The sequence below is a fragment of the Guillardia theta genome, assembly GCF_000315625.1.
Source record: "Guillardia theta CCMP2712 unplaced genomic scaffold GUITHscaffold_31, whole genome shotgun sequence".
NCBI lineage: Eukaryota > Cryptophyceae > Pyrenomonadales > Geminigeraceae > Guillardia > Guillardia theta.
The window spans coordinates 71246-82215 of NW_005434643.1; the positions used below are offsets into that span (position 1 = coordinate 71246).

At 52.6% G+C, this 10970-nt stretch overlaps 3 protein-coding genes across 3 annotated transcripts in view; 1 reads left to right on the plus strand and 2 right to left on the minus strand.

The window, feature by feature from the left end:
* The window catches only part of GUITHDRAFT_107802 (hypothetical protein), a gene marked incomplete at both ends in the record, with an annotated part of 4099 nt that extends 322 nt beyond the window's left edge, over window positions 1–3777 (minus strand). The window contains 13 exons of the mRNA XM_005833107.1: window positions 203–366; window positions 582–669; window positions 802–894; window positions 946–1701; window positions 1786–1857; window positions 2018–2103; window positions 2150–2414; window positions 2473–2542; window positions 2602–2735; window positions 2786–2988; window positions 3045–3154; window positions 3210–3321; window positions 3372–3777. Of these exons, the coding sequence (XP_005833164.1) occupies window positions 203–366; window positions 582–669; window positions 802–894; window positions 946–1701; window positions 1786–1857; window positions 2018–2103; window positions 2150–2414; window positions 2473–2542; window positions 2602–2735; window positions 2786–2988; window positions 3045–3154; window positions 3210–3321; window positions 3372–3777 (2559 nt within the window). The remainder of the gene's footprint in view (window positions 1–202; window positions 367–581; window positions 670–801; window positions 895–945; window positions 1702–1785; window positions 1858–2017; window positions 2104–2149; window positions 2415–2472; window positions 2543–2601; window positions 2736–2785; window positions 2989–3044; window positions 3155–3209; window positions 3322–3371) is intronic.
* A 2664-nt stretch (window positions 3778–6441) lies between these two features.
* Window positions 6442–8462, plus strand: GUITHDRAFT_107803 (hypothetical protein; the record flags this gene model as incomplete). Its single annotated transcript, XM_005833108.1, has 7 exons — window positions 6442–6786; window positions 6840–6995; window positions 7222–7293; window positions 7343–7544; window positions 7601–7716; window positions 8155–8277; window positions 8430–8462. The coding sequence occupies 7 exons, from the start codon at window positions 6442–6444 to the stop codon at window positions 8460–8462; spliced, it is 1047 nt and encodes a 348-aa protein (XP_005833165.1).
* Window positions 8463–8707: 245 nt separating this feature from the next.
* GUITHDRAFT_138315 (hypothetical protein) lies at window positions 8708–9682 on the minus strand (the record flags this gene model as incomplete). Its single annotated transcript, XM_005833109.1, has 3 exons — window positions 8708–8785; window positions 8822–8866; window positions 8978–9682. The coding sequence occupies 3 exons, from the start codon at window positions 9680–9682 to the stop codon at window positions 8708–8710; spliced, it is 828 nt and encodes a 275-aa protein (XP_005833166.1).
* Window positions 9683–10970: the final 1288 nt, after the last annotated feature.

Sequence of the window (10970 nt, forward strand, 5' to 3'; positions counted from 1 at the left end):
AGATGAGTGGAGTTCGCTGAAAGATAGGAGGAAGAAGGAGGAAGAAGGAGGAGACAGAGGGACAGAGGAACAGGGGAGGACAGAAGCAGGGCGGAAGATTGAGACAGCAGTGACGCAGAGGAGGGGGGGGGGGGGGGGGGGGGGGGGGGGGGGGGAGATTTAAGAGAAGAAAGATCAGAAGAAGGTCAAGGGTCGGACTTACTTTCTTCTCCAGCAACCTCACTCTCCTCGTAGCCTCCAGGCCGTCCATGTTGGGCATCTGAATGTCCATGAGGATGAGGTTGTAGGGATCGTCCTTATTGTCCTCAACGAGCTTCAGCGCTTCGACGCCATCGCTGGCAATGTCTGCAATGACAGCATCCTTGCCTGAGGGAGAGAGTCAGTCGAGAACGAGAGGGAGAGGGGAGATGGAGGGGAGAAGAGAGGGAGAGAGGATGTAGGGAGAGGACAAAACACATGGAAGAGGAAGGGGAGATGGGACGAGCGTAGAGCAAAGGATGGGATAAGGAAGTGGAGGAGAGAAAGGGAGGAGAGGAGAGCTAGGGAGCTAGGAGGAGGAGGAGGGTGTAAGCAAGTCTTACCGAGCACTTTGTTGAGGAGAGCTACGGCCACTTTCTGGTTGGCGAAATGATCGTCGACGACGAGGACGCGCAGCTTCTTCTCCTGCTGCTAGAAGACCAGGTAAGATGCGAGCAAGTCGAAGTCGCAGCTGAGAGAGAGGGAGAAAACAAGAGAGGAAGAAAACAAGAGAGGAATGGAACGAGGAGGAGGATGACAGCAAATGACTGAGCTCGCCATCACCCGTTCCTCGTCGGGATGACTCACGTCATCCAACTCAGAGATCTTCTCGGAGTCTCCCGACGCGACGCTGCTGCTCCTTTCCGTCTTTGCCGCCTGCTGGTCTCAGTAAGGGCGAGGCTGACGAGCTCTAGGTAGCTGAGGTACCGTAATCAGCAGCATCGAGTGGATCTTGGAGTGCAGCAAGCTGTGCTTGATAGGCCGGGGAACCAGCCGAGTCGCCATGTCGTCTTGCGACTCTATCAGCTCGAACTGAGAGTCGATGTAGCCGAAGATGAGGAGCCGAGAAGGAAGCTGCATCTGCTTCTTCAGCAGCTCCTTGTACACCTCGATCTGCACGAGGAAGACAGGGGGAGAGTCGCTGCCCAGCGTTCTCTTGATCTTGGACACGAGCCGGATCATGGACATGTTGGAGGGTTCAGGCCCGTCGTAAGCGAAACTTTCAGGCTTCATCTTGTGGTTGCGGCAAAAGAGCTCGACCGATCGGAAGGAGGGACCGCGAGCCATGCAGAGGACGAGCTGAAGATCATGGGGAAGGGGCTTGTCGTCGTGGCGATGGAGTTTGTCCTCGGACGAGTGCGACTTCTCCTCCTCCGCGGGAAGCTCATCGGCCACCTCCTCTTGCTTGTAAATGGCGAACGGTACGACCATCCTGTTGCATGTCAGTGCCACTCCGAGAGCAGAAGAAATAGGAGCAGGAGTAAGAGAAGAAGGAGCAGGAGCAGGAGGAGCAGGGACAAAGGGAGGAGGAGCAGGAGAGGCAAGGTGGGACCTGAAGGTTGAGCCCTTCTCAAGGCCGTCGCTGCAGCATGTGATGGTTCCTCCCATGCTGGTGACGATCTTGTGTGTGATGGCGAGGCCGAGGCCTGTGCCTCCATGCTCGCGGGAGTAATGGGACGAGATCTGTACTGCAATCAGCCACCTGCGACACGAGGAGAAGGAGGAGAGAGAAGGGAGGGAGGGGGGGGGGGGAAGGGAAGTGACAACCTGCGAGAAGGGTTTGAAGAGAAGGTCCAAGCTCTCGCGGGCGATTCCGACTCCGTTGTCCTGCACCTCCACCTGCTCGACTTTGAGACAGACACGAATCCTACCATGGGGAGATGTGCAAACACGAAGAACATATGCTAACAACCTGAAACAGCCGCAACATGCTCAAGTGACAACAGAAAGGCAAACGGCACAAGCTAAACAAGCACAGACAACAACGCTGATGGTCAACCTGGACAACGGCCCAGTCGCTCGAGGATCGCTGGAGGGAGACGCGCATGTGAGCCTCGCCCCCCGTCTTCCGTGCGAACTTTACAGCTGCAGGAAGCTTTACCCCGAGCCTGACACTCAGCTGCCCACTCACCGTTGTCGCAGAGGTTGACAAGGCACTGACACAGCTGGAACGAGTCGCCCACCAACATCAGCTTCTTCCCCTCCTCGTGTCCATGGTGGCCGGAAACCTTGACGGCAAAGTCCACCTCCCGAGCCGCCACCCTCGAGCTCATCATGTCACAAACGTTGTCGCAAACTTGCTCCAGGAAGAAGGGCTGCAGAGCTTTCGGTGTCTCCTCCTCCCCGGAGGTCTTGAAGAGTTTGGATTCCGAGTCCAGCTTGGCAAAGTCCAGGACCTGGGAACCATGACGTGAATACAATCATACGACACAATGAGCTCGATGATGTACAAACCTGGTTTATGACACTGAGAAGAGATTCGGCGGAAGTCAGGGAAGAGGTCACGTACTCTGTCTGTGTGGTGCTGCGAGCGCGGGAGCCAGGTCAGGTCTAGTCCATCTCGAGGGGGATCATCAGAAACACCTCAAGTCGTCGGACTCGAGGAGCAGGGAGTTGAAGGCGATGATAGAGTTCAAGGGTGTGCGCAGCTCATGGCTGATGTTGGCGAGGAAGCGCGAGGAGAGACGAGCAGAGGTCTCGGCCTCTATCACCGCCATCTACCATCGCTCGTCAGCGTCACTCCACCATGCGCATCTACAGAGATCACCTGCATGGCATGATCCATCATCTCGGAGCGCACAACCTTGCTGTTTCTTGCGTCCTTCTCCGCTTGCAGCTGCTCCAGCCGAAGTTCTGCCACGGTGTCGAGGAGGAAGAAGTTTCCAGTGATGAGCGTAACGGAGTAAATCGCCTTCGTCGCCAGGTCCACAAAGGACTGGGCGATATCATACTGAGTGAAAGTGATGGTCCCTGTGTGGAAGCATCTTGTGAGTGATTTCTCGCGGAATGAACTGAGTCATCAATACCTGAGAAGTATAACACGTGCACCAATGGGAACAGCGACCACAAGACGATCGTGAAGATTTCGAGCACCCGCAGAGAGACTACTTCGTAGACTGTCGCAACCTTCGATATGCTGCAAGACCACAGTGAGAGGAGGAGGCATTCACGAAAATTGTTTTTGTCCACACCTGATCAATATCGCACCGTGAAGTTTTTGCATCACTTGGTAGAAGCAGAAGCATGCAGTCAAAAGGAACATCCAGCCCAACAAGGAAAACCCCAGGTAAGCATGAAGCAAGCCTGCCGGCACACGGATCAGTCCGCCCGTTAGGCAAAATTTGCAGAGCAACCTGCGAAAATCATCGCCTCATCCCACAAGACGCATTTGACAAGTTCCTTGACGTCATGAATGAGATATTTTTGTAGAGTATTCCCCAATGCAGACAAGACAAATATCATGCAAGGAGTTGTGTTCATCCACTGAAAGAATCTTTCTACGGATACCCTCTTCCCGTCGAGAGAGTAGATGGCCGGTATCCAACCAAAACAAGCAGATAGGTAAACGACAAAAGAAACCGTGTTGATGAAAAAGACTAAACTGTTCAATGCCCGCTTCTTCTTGGAGATCTGAAAGCATATACCTCCAATGTCCATCAACATGCATATCACAAACAGGAACGAAATCTGCATCTTGACGAACTTGGTCTTCTCCATAATAACAGCATCATCAGAATCTCCGGGGACCGATCCTGTCATTCGACTCGAGATCCAGTGCACGAGGAAGATCAAGAGAGAATAGAACACTATCCAAACAGAGAACAGCACCATGCCAGGAAAGTTCGACCACAAGGAAGGGAGACTCCATGACCCCCTCTCTTCTGGTGATATCTCATCATCTTCGTCTTCATCAGGTTTATCTTCTCGGTTCATCTCTAAAATGCTATTCGAGGACCTCCATGATTTTATCCATTTCTTGGATTCAGCTTTGGTCGGTTTAGCTTTCATTCCATTGTCACTCTTTCTCCTTTTTCGTAGAGGCCAGAATGTGCCTGATTCTAGTGGATTATGTGAAGCAGAGTGACCAAAACCATGATCATTTTCAACCTTTTCTTCCACGCATACATGCGATTTGGTTGAAGAAAGATCTGTTTCTGATATGCTCGCTATTGTGAGATGATCAAAGCCAGACTGATCTGAATTCTTTTCGCCGAATGGCATAACACGGCAAGCCGCCACCTCCAATCCAAACTTGGTTTAAGCAGCTTCTAATCTGATAGTGAATACAAGTGTTAATCCAAAATCAAACGATACAAAACAGACAAACAAAACAACAAAAACAAAAGTCGCCTTGGACCTTCTATTCCGTATGCACCCAGACGATGTTTCCATACACACAATTCAAAAAACTTCCTTTGGAATCGTTCCCTCCATCACAACCTAATCGAGCTTCTTCCTTCCTTCTTCCTTCCCCTTCATTCCGTCCCTCGCTGCCCCGCCCTCGCCATGGCTGCAGGGGCATCTCTAAAACATTGTAGGTGGTGGCCATAGAAACCTCCAGACCCTAAAAAAGCTTCCACGTGATATCACGTGATCTGCAATTAATGTCACGTGGTCTCATTTGTTGGTACAAATAGAGTCAGCTGATCTGTCAGGTGACATCACACCGTTAAATGAAAGAGTCATATCTACTTGAGTAAAACTTTCCCGTACCTTCCACCTCTACCACCCACCGTGATCAATGAAACGATGCCTTCAAAAGTACCCCACCCAATGATAGTTTTGACTGATTTTTTCTTGGGAAAGGATAGGGTTATTTCACTACCCCACCCTCCACCTACCTTTCGTCCGAGCGCAATTGTATTTGTGTAACAAAACCCGCCAGATTTGGTTGTGACTCGTGAAATTTCACCTCCAGTTTCATCTCCGCCTCCCTTAAAATTCCAAATGTTCCCCACAAAGCAAATGCATATCTCCAGATTCTCCCTTCCGAGATAGGCGACTCTCACCTTTCCGCAATAAATTGAATATGTTTTTTAAAGTCCAGTCTTTTACTCAAAGTTAAGTTAAAAATTAGTACCAAGTCCAGGACCTTTTTTGAACTTTGATCAGTGACCCGGGACCGTCGGGCCTGGCACTACAGGCCCGGTAACTTCAAAGGTCTGAAAACGGGGAGTTTTGATTCGAAAATGATTATAGTTTCAAAAAGTTGATCTGAAAATGATTACTGCAAACTTTCGTTAAATGAAAAATGATTACTCCAAAAATTTGTTGGTTGGAAATTGATGATTGCCCGTCTCAAAATCCACCCGGAGTCCGGGCCGTGCCGGGTGGCTCACTCGGAGTCAACTCGGAGTCCGGTCTTGAATAATTGCTTAATAGCTTTGAGTAAAATAATTCTATTGTAAAAGGCTTGGCGGCCATTCTGTAATCCGTACTACCCCACCCCTGTTTTTGCCCACCCCCTACATTCCTCACTGCCCAAGGTGTACCCCCCCCGGGCCAGTTCACCAACCACAAATCAGAGCAGTACCCGGTACTATTAGGCGGGTAGACCACCACCCCACCCCACCTGTGTGCCTTCAACCTTCGAGATTCCTCTTCTCGCTCTTACGGCCTTGCAGTGAGTCCTCAAAACACAACCACGGGGGTGGTACCAAATTTTTTCATCTTTAATAATGAAAACATTTTGGTTACATTTCAATTTCAAATTTAATTGGATAATTTGAACCTTTCCGATGAAAATGACCCTCCGTCGGGAAGCGGAGTTCCGACGTCCATTTCGTGGTACCCCATCAAAGCACTGATGGCGGCAAGCCTTGCCCCTGAGCGGCGAAAAATGCTCCGCGGCTCCTGACATTGATATTTTTTACTCTCCGAAGTTTTCTTTCCATGCCTGCTGACCTCTCTGTCCGCGCCTACCCATCATCATGCCGCATCCCGAGCCTCAGTCTGCCGCTATCATGGAATGCTTCACCTGCACCCGCTTCTTCCCATCCCATTCACAAAGTTCCACATTTTCGTCTTGTGATATTACTAAGTTATGACCTTCACCCCTTCCCTCTCCTAACATTGTTTCACTGATCCTCTTTTCACCTGTCTTGGAGCAAAGTTCTCTGAAACTGCCCTTGTATTTTGTCTTGCTGCCTGCTGTAGCTTGAATTCTCAATATTTCCCATAGAGCTGAAACTTAGTAAGAATGTGATGTGATTTTTCACCAATTCGCAGCAAGTTGACTTTAGATGATTCAGTATCTAACTTGCCACAAATGGCTAAGTTGCATTCCTCTGACAGCTTTCTCTAAAGATGGGAAGGGCACTGGTTCAGATCGACTTCACTATCCCTTAACTCCGCGGATCGTCCTGCTGTAAGAAAGACATGTCGAACCATCTCCTGGTAGGAGAGATCGTGACGGAGGAGCAAATGGTGCACATCATCCACTCGGACGACTGGTTCAAACGTACCCCCAGCAACCCTTCTAGTTCCCACACTAGCAAGAGCAAGTTTGGGGGCCTTCTCGGAGACATATCCCATGCGCTTCGCAGTCTAGTCTCCAACCAGAAGTCTTCAGCACAACGGAAAGTCGACACGGTCAGCCCTCCATGGCGGCAAGCCTACACCCCGGGCAAGCAGAGGCAGGAGGCTAGTCCCGCTGTTTCTCCTCGCAGCACAGGAGACGACCAATGGTTGAACCGCAATGGCCCGTGGGATACCAACATTCTGATGCTGGCTAGGCGCGGGTTCTTCTACAAGGAGAGGCAAGCGGATGTAAGAGTTGGACGTGAGCGAAGTCTGCGATGTGACGAGCTGTTGTTGTGCAGGGGAGGGAGGAAGCAGACCTGAAGCCGAGGATATCAGATTCTTTGTTGATGCAGAAGATTAGCTATCTCTCCGATGTCCGCCACAAGCTCTCCAAGTTCGGTGCTCCTCCCCAGACCATCGCTGATCTGGAGCAGAACATCCTTTCTCTTCAGAGGGTACAGCAGGCCATGATTGTACTCCGCAACAGGAACTCATTGGATTACATTCAAAACCTTTCAATGTCTTCCACGTCACATGCTCATCTGAAATCATCCCATGAGAGAGATAGCAAAGACGACCATCATCATCAAGTCTCTCCCTTAGTTGGACCGTCGACCTCCCCCCAGGTTTGCACACCATGTTTCTTTCGCGGCCCTTGTCCTGATCACAATCGAATTGAAGGTCGAGGCCTCGATCATACTGGTCAATCCCGATACAACAGACCAACGGAATGCGTTCAGGAGCAAGCAGGCGGTAGTTTGCAAGAGTCTCTATTCTTCTCTGAGAGCTATGGTCTTGCCAGGTTGCTTTCAGCCGTATGGACGACATGTCAATCGGGTTGGGAAAGATTGAGTACGAAAGAAACAGACCCAATCAAAGCAGCGTGGAAGAATCTCCTATTCCGCGTGCTGAAGTAGAGAGAAATGCTCTACAAGGAGCCACCTTGGGCCTGGGGAAGATGAGCTACGAGTGTACGCTCGACGTCAATCCGTCTCAACTCGCGGGTACTCCTTCCTGACCTGCCTCCTCGTGCCCCTCCTCCTTTTGACCTGATGAACAGGAGAGCACAAGGCCCGGCCAGTTGAGCATAGAGGATATGAATCTTACGTCCGTGAACCCAGCACGGGCGAGGCGTCGCAGCGACAGCCTCCAACGCGTTCGCCATTGCAACCCAAGGTTTCCCCGAGAGGATGGAACTTCGAAGTCTACCCGACGATCGCGAGTTTACAGATTTCCCCGCGTGAAACCTTCTCCAACGAGCTTGAAACAACTCCAAGTCAACAACCTCAATCCAAATTCACAAGCTTCGTGCCTGAACGCCGGGGGCAGAGTCTTCCTCCCACCTTCCCTAATTCCTCTTTCCAACCCCGGCTTCCCTCTCCCCCTCCTACCAACGCTTCCCCTCTCCCTTCTTCTTCCCCTCCCCCTCCCCTTCCCCTTCTTCCCCCAATGTCTCCTTCATTGGAATTTCGAAAAGAGGCGTCTGCGGTCAGCCATCAACCAACGGCCTCGGTTGCGAACTTAGAGGGAAAGAGGTTGTCCGATGAACCAATTTCATCCACTGCTACAAGAGCAAGCGTTGAACAGCAAGTTGATACTCCATCTCGTTCCCAGCGCGCAGACGATGTGCAGCACAAGATTTCATCGAGGCAAGGAATGACAACCCCGAAAACATCAGCTGCTGCGATATCGAAGAAGAGCGATGGTTTTGAACAGGAGCAGAAGCCATCAGAATCGGTGCCGCAAAGAGAAACAGAAAAATCGGAAGGAACAAAGTCGACAAGTTCTCCCGCAAAGTTGCAGCACAAGTGGCCTCCTCAACCAACGAGCACCAACAGCAGCACAACCGCTGGAAGATCTCAAAACCTCTCTGACCTGACTGCTTCCAGCACCTCACTGGCGGCAAGCGAAGAAAGAAATGATCCCAAAGTAAGGGCATTAGAAACGAGGGATGTAAAACGGACGGCAGTCACGCCTTCTACCACGGGACTTGCGCAAGAGCAGCCTGGGGGCATGCTTGAAGCGAAGGCCAGGTCTGAGCGGCTGATTCATTCGGAGAAAGGTGAGGGAGATCCATTGCCCAGTGGCAAGGCACGTACGTCACCCTTAGGAAGGGTTGAGCTACGAGAGCAGAAGGTCGAGCATCCAGCTCGGTCGGCCAACACGGTCAGGGAAGCGAATTCAGCCGCAGCTCTAGCACCACAACAACCACCGCGACAACCACCAGGAGGCAGACAAGAATATCCTGCTCCGTCAGTAAGCAAGGACGAGGCAGCAACACCAGTGCAACCGCCACCCCAGGCTCCAGGACCAGGGCAAGCTCCGCCTATACCAAAAGGAGGAGAAAGAGGAGGAAGATACAACATAGAGCATCCAGTTCCATCGGCAAGCATAGGTCAGACAGCAGCAACACTTGCAAAGGTGCCACCACCAGTACCAGCACCAGCACCAGCACCACTTTCTCCTGCAGCACCAGCACCAGCACCAGCACTAGCACCGGCAACAGCACCAGCAGCTGCTCCACTTTCTCCTGCAGCACCAGCACCGACAACAGGAGGCACACAGGACCAGCTTGCACCGTCAGCAAGCAAAATAGAGAAAGCAGCTCCATCTTCTCCAGCTCCTCCAGCTTCAGTGCAAGCTCCAGCTCAAGCTCCAGCTCCAGCTCCTGCTCCAATGCAAGCTCCTGCTCCTGCTCCTGCTCCTGCTCCAATGCAAGCTCTAGGAACAGGCGATGTAGAGCATCATGCTCCGTCAGCAAACAGAGTAGAGAAAGCAGCGTCTTCAGCTCTAGCTCAAGCTCCAGCTCCACCTCCTGCTCCAGCTCTAGCTCAAGCTCTAGCTCTAGCTCCAGCTCAAGCTCCAGCTCCTGCTTCAGAAACAGGCGATGTAGAGCATCATGCTCCGTCAGCAAGCAAAATAGAGAAAGCAGGGTCTTCAGCTCAAGCTCCTGCTCCAATGCAAGCTCCTGCTCAAGCTCCAGCTCCAGCTCCATCTTCTCCAGCTCAAGCTCCTGCTCCAATGCAAGCTCCTGCTCCAATGCAAGCTCCTGCTCCTGCTCCTGCTCCTGCTCCAGCTCTAGGAACAGGCGATGTAGAGCATCATGCTCCGTCAGCAAGCAAAATAGAGAAAGCAGCTCCATCTTCTCCAGCTCCAGCTCCAGCTCCAGCTCAAGCTCCAGCTCAAGCTACTGCTCCAGCTCCTGCTCCAGCTCAAGCTCCTGCTCCTGCTCCAGCTCTAGGAACAGGCGATGTAGAGCATCATGCTCCGTCAGCAAGCAAAATAGAGAAAGCAGGGTCTTCAGCTCAAGCTACAGCTCCAGCTCCAGCTCCAGCTCCAGCTCCAGCTCCAGCTCCAGCTCCTACTCAAGCTCCAGCTCAAGCTCAAGCTGCAGGAGAAGGCAAGGTAGAGCATCCCGTTTTATCGTCCACGAAGGTCGAGACAGCAGAGGGAAGGGGGGAGGACAAGGACGGAGACGTTTCAAGGAACAACGCATCGGCAGCGAGCAGCAGAGTCGATCGACAGCCAGTTTCCATCGCTCAGGAGATCCGTGTCCGAAGGTCCAAGGAGCCGAACATCTTCAAGGACTTTCCAACGTCAAGAGATCGCAACATGCATCAAGGGAGCAGGGAAGACGAAGCAGACAAGGTCGACCCCACAAGATTCTCTCGCAAGAAAGACAACAATCACGATCCAGACCGAACCTCGTCCGGTGCGACTGACCCTCCCCGCCCGCCTCACTTCCTCCTCTTCCTTGCACAACCTCCTTCTCTCTCGTTACACTTCTGGCAAACCCTATTCCCCAACTCGCTCCTCCCTCCTCCCTTCTCCCTCCTCCCTCCTCCCTCCTCCCTCCTCTTTCCCTCTCCCCCACCTTTCCCCCTCGGGTGGCTGACTCAATCTCCATCAGCAGGCAGCCAGCACAGCCAGCACAGCAGAAGTTCCTTGCAAGGAGGATTGCCACGTGGTGAATTACGTCTCCTCCAATGTGCCTCAGGACTCACTTGTTGTCCTCCACAGATGCTTCCTCCGCTGACCGAGCGGGCAGGGCTCGGGGCAAACCCTCCGACGCGGAGCTGAAGCAGCAGCAGATGGAGATGCTCGCGCGTTTGAAGCAGGTCACCTCCCTCGTCAGCAGACCTTCTCCCAAGCCCGCAGCTGCTCGGACTCCTCCTCCTCAGCCTGTCAAAGATCGCCCCCCAGCTGCACTTGAGCAGGGACGTGCGGCCTCGGAGACCCCACAGGGAGCAGCAGAGAGGACGAGAAGGGAGACTTCGACTCCCGAGCCCTCCTTGAACTTGTCGCCCCTCGGCGGGTCAGGCGGCACCCAGCCTGTTCGCTCCCCCAGGATGGCTCGAAAGTCACCTCGAGCAGAAAAGCGCAAGTCAGAAGCTCTCCATCCCCTCCCCTCCCTCCCTCCCTCCCTCCCT